This window comes from Solanum pennellii, chromosome 11, assembly GCF_001406875.1.
Source record: "Solanum pennellii chromosome 11, SPENNV200".
Classification (NCBI taxonomy): domain Eukaryota; kingdom Viridiplantae; phylum Streptophyta; class Magnoliopsida; order Solanales; family Solanaceae; genus Solanum; species Solanum pennellii.
In genome coordinates this window covers 8746196-8763086 of record NC_028647.1, presented here as the reverse complement: position 1 = coordinate 8763086, position 16891 = coordinate 8746196, and the positions used below count along the sequence as shown (strand labels likewise).

At 35.8% G+C, this 16891-nt stretch overlaps 1 protein-coding gene across 1 annotated transcript in view; it reads right to left on the bottom strand.

The window, feature by feature from the left end:
- Positions 1–16891, bottom strand: part of LOC107004869 (phospholipid-transporting ATPase 2) — a 57948-nt gene that overhangs the window by 23759 nt on the left and 17298 nt on the right. Inside the window, exons 7-18 of the mRNA XM_015203257.2 lie at positions 15258–15424; positions 14210–14314; positions 11775–11872; positions 11544–11686; positions 10081–10177; positions 9783–9892; positions 9523–9687; positions 5509–5663; positions 5269–5349; positions 4968–5088; positions 4715–4821; positions 3112–3243 (exon numbers count right to left, since the gene is read on the bottom strand). Of these exons, the coding sequence (XP_015058743.1) occupies positions 3112–3243; positions 4715–4821; positions 4968–5088; positions 5269–5349; positions 5509–5663; positions 9523–9687; positions 9783–9892; positions 10081–10177; positions 11544–11686; positions 11775–11872; positions 14210–14314; positions 15258–15424 (1481 nt within the window). The remainder of the gene's footprint in view (positions 1–3111; positions 3244–4714; positions 4822–4967; positions 5089–5268; positions 5350–5508; positions 5664–9522; positions 9688–9782; positions 9893–10080; positions 10178–11543; positions 11687–11774; positions 11873–14209; positions 14315–15257; positions 15425–16891) is intronic.

The window sequence follows — 16891 nt, the reverse complement described above, 5'->3', positions numbered from 1 at the left end:
AAGGAGAAAAAACCCATTCCTTTTTCATCCGATGTGGGACTCTTCAACAACTATTTATCCCAACATGTTTGAGGAAATAATCATGCAATTCATTATCAAATCTCTTAGTTCGATACGGACTACAAAAAGCTCCCAACTTCATCTTTTCATTACTCATGTGCCAAATATAAAAGAGTTGTTGATGTTCCAGATTATTGGAACTTTACAAAATTTATCAAAGTAATGTACTTCAGCAAAATATAATTAATAGATTGCTTTTGGTTATTATATTGAAGTACATAAGTATATTATTAAGGTTGGTGTAGGGTGGTAATTTCTACAAAGAAATGTACCATTATAATCATGGTTGTTGATGTTATAGGTAAAAAGTTGATGTAAAAAAAAGTAAAGGTTGAACTCGTTGATGGCCCCTTAAAGTTGACAAAATTTTTCACTTAAGACACCATAACTAGGCTTTGTTCATTTTAGACACCTTATGTCAGGTCATGTTGTGTCATTTTGACACTTTTTGCTGACATGATATGGTGAGTGTAATACACTTAAAAAAAGCGCGTGACAGGCATCTTTAGCCAATTTTTATTTAATTTTTTCCTTCTTCTTTCCTATTTTTTGGCCATCATTTTCCCTGCCTTAAGGGCCTTAAGGGCCTTCAATGGTGAAAAGTGTTGATAGTGATTTTAGAGTTGAATACACATCTCTGGATTAGATTTGATGGTCAAATTGGTGAAGAATTTAATTGTCAAATCATGACAATTCGAATTATGAGGTTGAAAGTCGTCATTACGACTTCACTAACAATTTCTTTTCCTACTAATATCCTTCTAAGCTTATCACTCTTCATATCTACTAAATAGTACAGTTGTAGATTAGACCATTGATTCTATTATATTTGGCCTTAATTACTATCTCAATTCTTCATTAAAATGGTTGTCCTTAGTTAGAAGCTGAGAAAATGACCACTTTGTTAGTATAAAATGGAATCCTCCTACTAATAAAACTAAAAAGCACTGAGATACAACGATCGGCGGAGAAGACGAAGGGGGTTGGGTTTAATTTGCTGGAGAAGACGTCTAGGCAGTGTTTTGGGAAGCGAGAAGCGAAAAAGAGCGACGAGGGCTTGCTTCACAGAAGCGAGAAGCGTGAAGCGAAGCGCGCGCTTTTTAAAAAAAAGCGACATTTAGTATAAAAATAAAAAAATATTAAATAACTAAATAGAGGTAATACAGTCTTAGATTGAAAGAAATTACATAGGCAAAAATACTCATAAGTCATAACATATAAAGCAAAAAATTAAAAACATAATTAAATCATAAAGATTCAAACTCCTATTCTTCAACAAGGCTGCTAGACTGATCANAAACTCAGAGAGATGAAGAGATGAAGCACAAGCGAAGATTGTATATTTCAGGAGAAAAGAAATTCATAGAGATGAACTAATAAACATTAGCTAAAAAAGAGATGAACAAAAAGTTACCTGCAGTCGCGGTCGAGGTTGAAGAGAGAGGCAGCCTCAGTCGAGATCGTCAGGAGAGAAAGAAGGGAAAGAAGTATTGTGAAAGAAGAGTCGCGAGGAGAGAAATAAGGGAAAGAGTCATGAGGAGAGAGAAGGTTATATTTCAGATTTTTTTTAAAAAAAACCTAATTTTTTTTTAAAAAAACCCTAATTGTCGCTTTTTTTATAAAAAGCGCGCTTTATTGCACTTTTGCCTTAGGGTCGCTTCTCGCTTCTTCATCTGAAGCGAGAGCTTTTTTCAGATCGCCTCGCCTCAAGATAAAAAAGCGCACAAGGGTAGCCTCACTTAGAAGCGCGCTTTTCACAACACTGCATCTAGGGTGTAGGGTCGGGTGTGGTTGGGTGGGGGACTTCTGCAAAGTAATTTATAAAAAAAAAAGATTTAATCTTCTTTAATAATTATTTGGGAAAATGTCAGGTGTCATTGATTCATTGGCTAATTTTTAGTTTTATACAGAATTCATTGTTAAAGAATTGTTTTGGTGTCCAGTGACAAATGTCTTCATTTAATTTGGTACTTTGACACGTCATCGGCGAGTGAGTTATACTCCCTTTAAATTTATTTGTTGATCCCTTTAAATTTATTTGCTGATTGTAAAAAAAGTGTCAAAATGACACAATACAACCTGACATGAGGTCTTTAAAATGAACAAAGCTTAGTTAAAGTGTCTAAGTGAAAATTGATGTCAACTTTAGCGGGTCACCGATGGGTTAGGCCAAAAGTAAAATATAACATAAAAAGTGGTTCCAAAAAGTACATGTTAGTTATAGTGAAATGTTGTTATCCAACTGTAATTAAGCTTATGATGGCATTTAGTTGGATTTACTAATTACTCCATTTAGGAAATCTAGAAAACGAGAAACAGGTGACAGGCTATATCCTTCCCATCCTATAATAGTGACTTACTAATTAGTGAGATCACCCGAAAGTAATCAAATTTTGTTGTGTTCATGATTTGCTCCTTCCAATTGCACTAGAAACATGTCAAGCACACTACAGGAATGTATAGGGCCTCAAAGTTTATGGCCCTTTTGGGAAAATGTTGCCAGGCTTATAACTAGTTTAGTGATCCAATATTTAACAATATTCAGATTAGGCTGAACAGAAGTTCCCAAACACATTCTATATCAATCAAAATTTGTTTCTTAAAACAACCTTTCACGTGCTAGAATTTAGACACTTTATTTGGACTAAGAAAATCCATGCACACATCTACAGATACACAACAAAAATTTGAGGTGCCTATTGAACAGAATAAAGAATTAAAAACATTTTGGACAGATAAGTTGCACGTTCAACTTGCACATGAGGAGATAAGGTGAATTTTAACTATGAAAAGGAAATTAAAAAAAATGATGTGAATATGAAAACTACCAAAATATAGTGACATGACAAATTAAATGTCGACAAGTAAAACTTTCTAATGAATAATTTTTCACTGCTTGAACTTTATTTGCAAGAAGCTTAAGCTCCACATAAGAGTTGTGATGGGACATGATGAACTACTTGTTATCAATATAGGTAAAACAATGGTTTTGTTCTCTCCTTAAAATAATGCATCAAATATGAAAAAAAAAATTGGTAGCACACATGATACCTGTGCCTTTTGGGATGGAGTAACACGACAACATATAGCTGTTCTTGACAATATAGCAAGTTCTGTGAATGCCTTCCGATAATGCTTAAGTACAATTTCAAGAGCCCAACCATCCACAACAAAAGCAACATCCTGCCAGATATAAAAACTAAGAGTCATGTATCATGAAAGAGGAACATCTAAAAGAAAAAGTACCACCCATTCCATCATACCACCCATTCCATCATAAGTGTTATTTCAGAGATCTTGGAGGGAAGGTAAGTTTTCTTGTTCTTCTGTTTCCTCCCTCTCTGAAAGTACAATTTTGTGATTTACAAGATAGTGCCTTAGAGTAGGCATACAGAAAGGATGTTATAAACAAACGGAAAAAAATAAAGAACTGGAACAGGTGACAGGTTCAAGCTGTGGAAATAAGACTTCATATAATAGACCTAATATGGTCAGGCCCATCTCCAGGCCCCAGGTATAGTGATGCTTAGTGCACCGGGCTTCCATTTTTATTGTTTCACCTGACCATCATGGATAAGATGTGCCTTTACTGAAATAAGTCATCCAAATATTTCCAAAGACATAATAGCATGCACCTTTGTTCAGCTATGTCTTGGGATCAGGTCGCTCTTGCCACGTTAATTCTTAATTCCTTTTTGGTTATCAAAAAAAATCAAAGCGAAGAAACACTTCTATGATTTTAGAGTCTCCTTATTAAACAATAGAGTCCATCACAAAAACAGAAGGCAGGAAACACTTTCATCTCCCCGTGAGAGTTGATGTATAATCCTTGTGAACTTCTCTGTGTATGATCATGTTATTTTAAACCCACTCAAGACATAGCCTTATTAAGGCAGACACAATTAATTCTAAGGATATCAGTAAACAAATTATGATCCTTTTCAAGTAATCCAAATTTTCAGAGCTCAGCCTGACAATTTTACAACATTAAGCTTCACTAACAAATTATATTGTCCCAAAAGCAGATACTCCCTCCGTCCGGAATTGTTTGTCATGTTGCGCTTATCCAAAGTCAATTTGACTAATTTTCAAAGGTAAATTAGATCACATTAATTCAATATTTTAAACTAAAAATTAGATATTCTAAAACTACATGAAAAAAGTACTATAAATTACAATTTTTTGCATAATAATATGATGAAAAAATACATCTCAAAATGTTACTCAAAGTTTTTATAGTTTGACTCTAAAAATAGAAACCATGACAAATAATTCCGGACGGAGGGAGTATCAAAGATGCATATATTAATTCATCCACTACTAAAAAGGTACAAACAGAAACCCAAAAGCAAGTTTATATCCTATGTCAACATCAAGCACCAGAATGCAAGCACAATGGTCAAGAAAACAAGCTCATATTTTCCAGATCTAAAATAACAACTGAAATGCAAATATGGCTGGAATTTGGAATATGCAATCATTTCAGCATCTCTGTTTATCTTTTACAGAAGGAGATAATAGAAGTTGTAGCCAAGCAAACACTTATTGTCTTAGCTAAGCAGCTGATAGGATCTGATAGAAATGAAAGAATTTGTATTTCCAGTTAACAAAATAGAACACTCGTCAACATAGACATGCATTTAATTCAACATACCTTAGGTTCTGCATTTGTTATTCTCATTGTAAGAAGCACTCTCTCCAGACTTTGACCTACTTCATCTTCAGTTCTCCCATTAATCAGCAGAAGCTGACCTTTAGGTTCTGCAAAGATGTCAATCAGAAAATAAAAACATCTCTTGACAAATTTCTAAGAAGAAAACATCTTTTGTCGACAATACATTGTACAAGAAAGCACAAATTAAAAAGAAAAAAGGTAACAGAAGGAGAAAAAAATCAACAGGGCATACCAGGAGAAACAAAATTACATGAACGTGCAATCTGTATCGCCGTATTCTGTTTGTCGCCAGTCAGCATCCAAAAGTTTATTCCAGCCTTCCTGAGTGTCTCAATTGTTTCAGGTACAGCATCCTGGATAAATATGTGTGTATATATACAAGTGAAAAGTAAGATTACGAAATCCATTGACCAAGGTACAATAATGTAGAATTCTAAAAGGAGCATCTACGTGAAGATGCAAGAATTGTGTCAGGACAGCAAGCAAGCCTTATCAAAAAAAATTTAATTTTTTTTTAGAGAAGAGAGTCTCACCTGAAGACGATCTTCAATTGCTGCAACTCCAATAATCTCAAAGCCATGCTCTATTCTTTGGCAGACTTCAGCTACTCTCCACTGTGGCATACAAGTATAAGATCAATCAGTCAACTGAAAACTTCAGTAACACCCAACAGAGAGCCAGAGCAGAAGGTATACATAACGCAGGTGATCTAAGCTTTGCTAAAAGAAAAAAGTCAATAGTAGCAGGCATGAATCATAGAAAATATTTCTTACCTCTCTATCAACCAATGAACTATTAGCCTCTTTAAACAATAATGACCATTCATGATATTCTTCTTCTTCTAAATCACGCCATGCCAAACATAATGTTCGCAGACCAAGCTGAGCATATTGTTCCACAGCTTCAGCAAAGATGCGTGTTTGCTGTCCTGGTATATTTGCTCTTCATCAATATATAAGAAGCATTCACAGTTGAGCGGCAGGACAACATAATAATTTTACAACTTGCATATTTTTGAGTAAGAGTAAATATAAAACTAGCAATTATATAACAAGATTAGATTGATTTAGCATACATATTCAGAATAATGCAGCAAGACATTACCAAAAAATTTACAAAAACAATGCACCTTCTTCCTCAATCTTGAGACTGAAAATATGCAATAGCAACCATAGTTTTTAAGTCTCCTAACCAACCAGATGGAGCATTAGCAATAAAAAGCATTCCAGTCTGTTGAAGAATATCAAAAGTCTCATATTGGTGGTTAATGTGATGGGTGAACTCCTCAAAAGGCTTTGACAATCCTCCTCTCTTTGAGCTCTTTGCGGGTAATCAATTAGGTTCTGAATATCGGTCTTAACCCGATCCATTTCTACACTAAGTTCATCAACTATAAAAACATCAGACTCCTTTTTCTGTGCCTTGTTGTAAATCTCACGTACTTCAGCATCCCTTTCGGCCATGACGGTTGCAGCTGTGGAAGAGAGAAGACGGAGCACCTGCTGGACGGCAGAAAGGTGCTGCTTAGGAGCGACGTGCGCGGCCACTAGAGGGTGGTGGTCCAGGAGCAGTGTTTCAATCTCGCATTCCTGAGCCGCTTCCAGATCGTCGATTATGACTGACAGGATGAATATGGGCTTGGGATTGGAACAGGCATGGGCATTCGGGTGGTGGAGAACGGCGGCGAGAATGGTCCGGTAGTGGTGTTGTAGAAGGGGAGAAGCGGCATTTTCGTCTCTTCATGACCACTGCTCAGATACTACACTTGGTCTTAGCCAAAAGGCCGAGAAAGGTATGTTGAAGTGCGTGAGGTTTACGACAAGGCACAGAAAAAGGAGTCTGATGTTCGTATAGTCAATGAACTTAGTGTAAAGATGGCTCGGGATGTGAGTTAGGCCTTAGACCTAATTTAACATGGTAATTCGTCTCACCCAATGTTGGGCCCTTGATATTAAAAATTCCCCACGCACCAGATGCTAAGCACCAGGCGTGAGGTGGGGGGTGTTGAAGAATGTCATAACTCTCACATTTGTGATTAATGAGATGGGTGGATTCCTTAAAAGTTTGGGCAATCATCCTCCCTTTGAGCTAGCTTTTGGGGTGTGATTAGGCCTAAGACCTAATTTAACACAAATGATATTGGTCCCTGCAGCAATTTGTGGACAATTTGGAAGGAGAGGAATCCTAGATGTTTTTAAGATGAATTGTGTTTTAATGTTCTGTTGCAAATTAGAGTATATAGATGTTCCAATGCTTTAGACATCCTAGGGTCCTTATGCGATGATTAAGGGCTAAGGTGGTTTGTTCTAGTTTATGTTTTGGGTTTGGATCCACTGAGGCAAGCACTCTATTTTGGCTTCCAACATTTTGTGCTGATGATATATAGACTGTTAGCTTGTCAAAATAAAAAAAATGTCACCATTTTGTCATATCTTAGATGTTCAAGCAATTATCAAGCATAAACGGAACTTAGTTAAGAAAGGGTCTAAAATGAAAGAACAAAATTCTGTTGAATACTCCTACGAAAAGTATTGTGCAGAGTGTCAGGCTATCTATTGTTATGCACAAACTAAAATCTGTGTGCACTACTTCTCCCCTGTGCCAATTTATAAGTAAATTCCAAAAGTAAAAAAGTGATACTGACAGATATCCTTCTGGTGATACCCTCATTTCCGCATTGATACAATTTGTTGGAAGGTGGAATATTATTTTACAACTATTTACCTAACTCTTCTACCTTGCTTTGCACCTATCCTACAACACTCCAATATCTCCTCTCAATCACTTGTCAAAGACTCTGCCATTTACTATCCTTCTCAAGCTCCCACTCTCCTCTTTAAAGCTATTTACTTATGCACACACTAATTGTCTCCGTTTTTCTTGTCAGCCAAAAAAAAGAAAATTAATAAGTGGAAGAACTTTTGACATCAAAAGCTGACAATTTAGAAAGCAAAAAGATGTATTTAACAGTAAAAGATAGAGAAGAATACTAGGTTACACTGGGAAAGCACATATGTTGAAACTGAAAGGAGTAGACCCCACCATATGTTTACCCATCTGCTACCATTTCTCAAAAAGATGAATTAACCTGGTTAAAAAGCCACATACTACAAATCTAAAAAGAGTTGTTCTCCTCTTGATCCAGCAAAACTTGAGGAAAGTGGAGAACATCGAGAATGATCTGAAAAAATGTGTGGGTGATCCCTTGAACTATTAAGGAAACGTCTCATTCAACTGAAGGAAAGAACAAGAATGTGCAAGTTTGCAACTGGACAATGTCCTAGCTTACACCAATTGAATTGAGTATTGCTAAGAGGAACATCATGTACATCAAAATCTTTGAGTAACTCTATCAAAAACACTCAAACTACGGTCGACCTTTTATCCTGAAATATTCTCATCAATACTCCTAATGAGCCTAAAACTCCCACAAAAAAGACCACTTGCCAGAATAGTATGAAAACAAAACTTCAGTGCATCCAAGAAGCTAGCATGATCACCTGGACTTCTGACCTATATAAATGGAACTAAGTGAACAAGAACCTCCACTGTCTACATCAAATCTGAAAGATGCTGAAAGTTCCACAATTCACTGTAAAATGTTAGCAAAGTGTGCATCTTAAACAATTGGAATACCATCAAATGTACAATTACAAGGAAATACAACAGCATGCTTAAATAGAAAATCTCAGAAACCTTCTATAATTGATAAGTCTACAATATCAAACTCAGTTTCCGGAAGAAATCTTGATAGTGTCTTTAACCCTCAGCAGACTTAGACAGTCAACCAGCACTTAATTTTCTAGGTTATATCACCACGTAACTTATTTCATTACCTACCAGAGAGATCTACTGAGCATGTTTGGTCGAGCTGCCAAAAATTTATTTGAAGAAGCAGTTTTACCAAAATGGCTTTTCAAAAAAAGTACTTTTGGAGGGAGCAATTCAATTGAGAAGTGCTTTTCATTATTTGATATGCAGATACTGTTCGGGCGGTCATTTTAAAGGTGCTTTTGAGTGTTAAATTATGATAGAAGTCAAGTATCACGGTACATTTTACAATTAGGATTAGTTAACAGAAACAAAAAATTTGAATATTCTTTATGAGAGACTTTTTTAATTAAAGTAAAAAATTTCATTAAACAAAGAGCAAAAAGGTGGCCCATATACCAGAAGTACATCAAAAATATAAACTCCTACAACAAGACATAGTTCCCTATAAATGCCACCGAATCATCTGTACATAAAGGAACATCGTAGGTGCCACTAAAAAACCAATAAGTGAAAAGAGGCTATTTCTCAAATGCACAAGATCTCTCTAGAATCACATTGAAGAAAGATGTGACAAAAGACCTGCCATCTCTCTAAACTCCTAAGTCATGCAGATTAAGCAAGCAAATGATAGTCTACAATGGAAGCAAAAGATCCATATAGGTGATACAATAAGTTGGGATTAAGACTTAGATTGATAAACTAACACAAGATCTGATGTTTGGCAAGATTCTTTTTAATATAGATACGTACAGACTCTATGCCAGAGTGTCAAGGAACCCCAAGCTATTAAATATTAACATAGAACTGGTCCGAATAGAAAAAGTGGTTGTAATTCATATAACCGACTCCAGCTAGTTAGAGGTTAAGGCATAGTGATTGTTGTTCTTCAATAGTGCCGTATGAGAAGAAATTGCAGATAAGTTGTTCAAGTAAATCCTTAATAGGACATGAAAATCAATATTCACAGAGATGCAGTCTTCTCTTATGCTAAATACTGGGTTAGGAATCATTACCAGCATGTGCATGAGGCAAGATAGCCTCATCAGCTCCTTTTGACAAAAGTATGATATTTCCATTTTGACAGTCCCTGACCACCACAGACATCCTTTTTCTCTCAGAAGTGAACTCTAGGGTATCCAATACTTCATACTGGACCAGTGAAGCTTTAAAATTGATCTCTGCGCTTAAGAAAAGGTTCCAAGAGAAAACAATATTACAATAGTATCTAGTATGTAAATAGTATTACTGTCTTTCCTCAGTCACAAACTCATACCAAGAATATTCCCTTTCTTTTCAAGGAAGACCATATTTAACCGAGCCGCAGCACGCACAAGCGCTTCCTCATCTTGAGATTGTGCCTTATATGAAACCGCTCCAGCTTTACTATAGGCAGTAAAAGTAAAAGGTATTCAAGTAAATAAAAATAATAATAATAATAATAATAACAATAACTTTAGGCCACCAGAAAAACAGAATACTACTGCAGAAAGACAACAGACACCAATAACGGTCATCCTAGATTATTAAAAATTTGATGACTTCATCAAGAAATTCAGAGACAAATCATATACCTTTGTACAGGAACTACAGTGTTACATATTGCCATAACTATAAGAAACCGAATAGCATCTGGAGAACCAGAGGCAACAACTTGAAGCAGTTCAGGATCTGCATGGAAGACAAAGTTTGTTTATGCTTCTTTTTTACAAGAAGGAAAATATATAAGTGATAAGGAAAAAGGTACGGAGAACACATTAGTTCTCAAGCCAAAGAAAAAGGAAATCAGATAAGGGAAGGTCAGATTAAGTTGAAGATGTTGCTATAGAAGAGATGCCACTTTATGCAAAAGATGTTGTAGTCCTTCCCAGGATTAAAAATTTGAAGTTGTGTTGATCAACAGATTTACATGACTTAAGAGACAGCAGTAAAAACTTCCAGATGGAATTACAAACGTTATATAGATATATAAAACGCAAGTGTGCTAGTAACATTCAAATATAGGTTGAGAATGCTTTTAGATACGAATGAAACTTAAACATATGAGGAGAAGATGTAGATAATCAAATGGTAGAGAAGATGATAGGTTAGATTGAAACTGCCTGACAAAACCTTCTAACTAATAAATCATAGGCTCCACAAATTAGTAACAAAGATTATTCGAGTCATCATTCAAAAACAAGGAAGCAACTATTAAATCCCAAGTTTTAGAATTCAACAAATGTGCTGTGTCTTTGTTTTAGTAACACATGCAATGGTAATCTGCAACGTACCCACTTGAGGAGTCTCCCTCATTTCAAGCATGTGTAGAAGGGAAGAAAAAATCTTGAAAAACCTTTTCCTGAACTTTTGTGCATCAGGAAAGCAGCACAGTTGTGAGAAAAGCAGTCAAGCAGCCACCTCCCATACTTTTTTCAAAAGAAACAAAAACTCATGGGTCACTCTGAAGTTGAACTAGAAGTCCAATGCTAACAGAAATATTTTTATTTTTGGTATTAAAATGGAGCTTTCAGAAACATTGATAACTACTTTTACTTAAAAATCTTTAATAACTGTATCCAAGTTTAAAAGAAAAGGAATAATGATAGCAGAAGAAGATAAATATAGCCAATCTTCAGGCATCTCCATAAGATAACTAAGGGAAAAGCTTATAGAGGTGGATGAGCAATAATATAAAAGTAGATCTATAGTTCTTATGATTGCCTTAGGCTAAGGACCTTGTATCTCAATCAGTATTAGTATCTGCTCATAATGCATTTGAACAATAGTCTAAAATCAAGTCTTCTTCCCATTTATAGGCACCTTCAAACACCACAGTAGCATCTCAAAAAGAACATCAGAAAGCTGAAAGCATTTATTGGTATATGAAGCTAAGTAAAGGTAGTAATAGAGTTCGCATCAGATTGTACTCAAAGTCATCAAGACCCTGTATCTGTATCTACATCTTTGTTGGCAAGTAAATTATTAAAGCCGAAGGAAGTTGAACTGCACAAGTCAAAAATAGAGAACTCAAATCAAAATATAACTAAGGCCTTACCCTTTAAACAATCTCCATTTTCATTGCCATAAAGGGTTCCACTAATGCAACATCTTTTAAAGATCATCTTGTTTTCAGTAAGTGTCCCAGTTTTATCAGTCAATATATATTCCACTTGCCCCAAATCCTCACTAATTGCTGTGCTGCCATGAAAAGAAAAAGAAGATACACAAACAAATGAATATTGAATATGTTAGCAAACAAACCTAAAACTAAGAACATGTTTCTTACTTTGTCGCATGGGATGGAGTACCAGTTTCTGGATCAACCATCTCATTGTCCCAATCAATAAATTTGGCATATAAACTTTTTACAAGATCCAATGAAACCTATCAAAAGAAAACGAACACATGTTAAAGCCATAGATTTTCTAATCCAAAGAAAAAGTTAAACTCCTTAGTGCAAAGTTAAACTTCTTAGTGCATAAATTAACCTTGTAATTTGTTTTGAAGCATTATCATACCTGTCCTTGCAGTGTTGCATATCGTCTAATATTTTTTTGTTCAACAGTTACCTCAGCTTGTTTATTGGTTCAATAAGGGATTATTTTAGTTGACAAATATACCTAATTATATGTGATTTTCCTCAAGATTAAAGATCGGGAAAAAATGATATGCTCCCTCGGATACCTGCTTCCTCCCACCAGTATAGATATAAGATAACTCTTCCCACCAAGGGTTAAGCAGATGGGAAGATATTAACTAGTACTTTTTTACCTCCGCGAGGTAATGTGCTTAAGTTTACTAGACCGGCCTCAAAGCTAATTCAGTCAGATAAGGATATTAAGGCTAACTTGAGTAATACTGATGATTCCTCAAAACATCTAACTTCCCACGGTCCTATGAAATATGTCTCAAGACATAATGAAAAAGTAAAAGAGAAAAAGAGACGCTGAAATAACATTTAAAGTACTCTCAAGATAGGTGAGTCAGAGGTCAGGAGCCCAACCAAAACTAGCTAGACTTCCTTCTCAGCCTGCCTGCAATCGGTGAAACTGTTTGACAAAGATTACTCATCTTTCATGTGGGAAGTGATCCATGGAACTCTTCTCACTTGGAATAGAGCTCACGAGAAGAAAAAAAATAGGTCCAAGTACAAAGGCTATTCTGTGAGTTTAGACGGTAGAAAATAACTCATAATCTATGTGCCCAAGGTCAGATCATCAACTGGTCGAACTGAAACTACAGAAAAAGTGTTTATGGTGGTCAAGACACAGAATATGGTGAAAAGATGCTAAACATGGGAATTAGAGTCAGCGGATATCAGTATTAAGCAAGAGAAAGCACACCAGGATCCATCAAACAAAGGAACGCAGGAAACAATTACGCGGAAGTACCAAGAAAGTAGCTGAGCTATCTCTATTATTGGATATAGCTTGAAATAGGATTTACAATGTTGTAAGATATAGCATGACTATGTATTAGTTTCGTCTTCGTTGGATGCACCACAGGACAGGTTGAACCACTATGAAACAGCAAAGAACATTCATCAAGAAAATCAGACTAGAAATAATAAACTGGAAAAAGAGACTCAATTGCATCATTATATACAGTAATACTAATATGAACTAACGGAGTAAAATAAGTGAAAAAATGAACTTATCACTCCACTCTCTAACCACTATCAGCCAGGAATTCTATTTGCTAAAATTCATAATTCAGGCTACCGGTGAAACTGAACAATTCAAACAGATTTGGTCTTCAATACGTGCACCAATCAACTAGAAGGAACAAATTTACTTTTCAATCTGCATATGAAGTACAGCAGATAAGCTTTTGCACTGTACTGAATCAACATTATACCATTTTCATTCACTGTAATACAAGAAGAATCACGGCTGAATTCAAATGTAAAATATATCTTGATATGATCATCCAAGGGGAACCCAAATACGCTGTTTCAGGATGCTATGGAGGCACAAAAATGATGGTCTTTACACAGTTAGCAGTGCCTACAGAAGAGGTCTCCAACTGATAGCAGGAGACCACAAAGCATCAATGGAACTATTTTTGGGAGGGGGACATTCCCACAAAAGTGAAATGTTTCACCTGGCTAGTGGCTAGTGATAAAGAGGGCTTGTTTAACACAGGAAGTATTACAGAAGAAGGGTAGACGAATGGTTCCCAGATGCTTTTTGTGCAACCTGACAGGAGAAACAAACAATCACCTTTTCTTGCACTGTAACTTTACCAAGCAAGTCTGGAATTTATTCCTTAGCATTTCAAACCTGAATTGGACAATGCCAGAGCATACATCAGAATTGTTAAAGAGTTGGTAAGGAGAGGAGGCAGCAAGAGCCAAAGGAGATGGTGGAGGTTGACACCATCATGTATATGGTGATCAGTTTGGAAGGAAAGGAATGGTAGATGTTTTGAAAATAGATCCAATTCCATTCACAAAGTAAAATAGAATTGTATAGTATCCTTACTTTTTTGGTGTAAAAGTTGTGTATAGTAGACACAGACCAGATTTTAGATTTGATAGGAAGCTTGTAACTGACACTTTTTGGTGGTGAACAGCATGCCCTTAATGCTGAAGAATACAATTTTACCAGTTTCAAAAATAAAGATAAATGACTGCTACAAAATACAAAGTTACTCTAGAATATGTCAGGAAAATGTCATAATGCAACAAACTATAGTGGGAAAGGATACTTCACAGCCTACCTTTATTGAAATGGGAATCATGATGGAACAAAGAAGCTCAAACCGAAGAGGGATGACCAGTAACTCGTACCATGGACCTTCATTCGGATATTGGACATACCATAGCTACAAGATGAACAAAACCTGCAATCAGACGGATGAAAATCCACACAAAACAAGGATTCTAATAGATCTCAAGAGCTTGCTACTTGAGTGTCAATCAACGGAGGAGAAGCAAGACAGAAAGCAGAAAAACTAATCTGAGAGGAAACAATCTAAGCAGTAAAATGCATTATACAATATCTTTCGATATACAAAAATGCTGAAGTGACCATCTCATTCCAAAGCCTAAGTTGTTAGAGCGAGCGCATACTTTAATCACTTAATATCCTCTTTCCTAATTTATGTGGCACACTTTTTAGTCAATCCAAAAAAAAATGTCACCTTTTGATATTAGAACATAATTTAACTTTAAAATTCTCATTTTACTCTTAATGAGATGACTTATAGTCAACAAATGTCTAAGGCACATTAGACCACAAGTTTCAAAAGTCTTTATTTCTTTCTTAAATGGTCACACCATGATTTATATAGGTTAAAACACAATTCAGTAAATCAAACAATTGCCTCTGTAATAGATTAAGCTTTTAGATAAGATGATCACACTTTAATATGGTATCAGCGCAAGAAGAGACATGGATTCAAGTCCCACAGTTACCAATTAGCAAAAGGAATTTTCACGTAATGTGCCCAACAGAAAAGAATTAGGATGGCATGTGAGAAGGCATCCTAGAAATATAATCAAGTATGGTAAAGTGTGACTCTGTAACAGCATAAAATTTCAGATTAGATGGTCAAACAAATCAACAATATGGATATTTAAAAAGGTTTTCCCCATAAAAGATAAAATATAAAAAGGTCAAAACATAATTTTGTTTTTCAATTAGAGCATATAAAACTTTAAACCAGTAGAGGTTTAAAAGCACCCTACATATATAGCTTGATTACTAACTCGGAAAATAAGAAAATAGTATTAATAATATCATTAGGATACAGATAAGACGCGAACCTTGCGTGCTTCTGTATCTTTCCAGACATTCCCCGCAATACCCAGAACAATAACAACAACTATCTGAAAAACAAATATTGCACCCGTCAACTTGTCAATCATGGCATCCATGGCTGTAAGCTTTGGTTCTGGTATGCCCCTACTCATGCCAAGCTTTGTTTCATTTCCTGAAAGAAAGAGGGAGATGTCATGAATATATTCACAAAGAAGAAAAACGAGGTACCTCAGGTGACCATATCTGATAAGTAAGATGATAGCATTAGTTCATACTTATGGACTTTATGAGGACAGGAGATAATAGAAACAAGTTGGACGATTTAGAAAAAAATTTAGTGAAATCATTTCCCTGTATATGAAAACTGAATGGCATAAGTACAAAAGTACTTGGCCAATTTACCTGAATTTCATCAAAATGCAAAAAGAAACTGTACAGTAAATAGATTGGGATAAAGCAATTTGTTCAACACTGGTAAATGATTGCCTTGTCATAGCTACAAGAAGTAATAGGGGAGACAGATTATTGATTGCACTAATTGTCAGTGAGTCAACTGATTCCGGACTTAGAGATGATGAAGGTGTCATGTGCAAGCTGAACATAGAAAAAGCATATGACCATGTGTCTTAAAAGGAGCATGCCTCACTCAAGATAATCATATGAGTAGAAGATTCCAACTGGTCAATAGGTGTTACATGTGTCAGACTGTCAGTCAACATCAGAAAGCATCAACCACCTTGCGCTTAAGTGCCCTTTTGGTATAAGATCCTAGCCCTTTCTGGTATAAACTGGTCTATGCCCTTCAATATCAGATATGATTACACTAGTTGCAGCTCTATGAAAGTTATGCGTACAGAAACAAGCATCTCTACCTCCATGAGGTAGTTGTAAGGTATGCGTACACTCTATCCTCTTCATACCCCACCTGTGCAATTTCACTAGGTATGTTGTTATAAAGGAGGTTTCCTACATTCAGATCTTGCAATTATTTTAGGTTGCAAAGTGGAAAAATTGACAACTTATTCAGGCATGCCTTTAGGCAGCAAGCGCAAAGCTGAGAAATTTTGAGATGCATAGTGGAGAAAACATAAAAGAAATTGACTAAATGAAAGGCACTATATTTATCTTTGGGAAGTAGACTTTTTTTTATGACCGTGGTGTCCAGGCCAGCTTTTGTGCTTTGGGAGGCAGGCTTGTGCGCTTAGGGAGGCAGGCTTGTGCTTATCAACTTTGTTCTTGACTGTTTTCCAACTTATTGTCCTTATTTCCTCTACCCTCCAAGGTACTGAAAAAACTGGATAAGCTTATATGGAATTTCTTTTGGCATTGGTGTAAAAAGAAGGCAAAGGAATATCACTTGGTCAAGTGGCAGACAGCATTGCTAAGGAAAGAAATGGGTGGTTGGGCATTAGAATCCTGAGAATACACAACAATAACTTACTGATGAAATGGCTATGCAGATACGATATGGAGTATAAAGCTTTATGGAAAGAAGTCATAAAAGGTAAATTTGGAGAATCCAGTCCTTGGTGCACTCAGGGCTTCCTCAGCCAAAAAATTACACTGAATATATATGGTCAAAATTGAATACTATGCATATATAACCTTTAATGAAACCGCCTCCCCCCCTTCCCCCCCC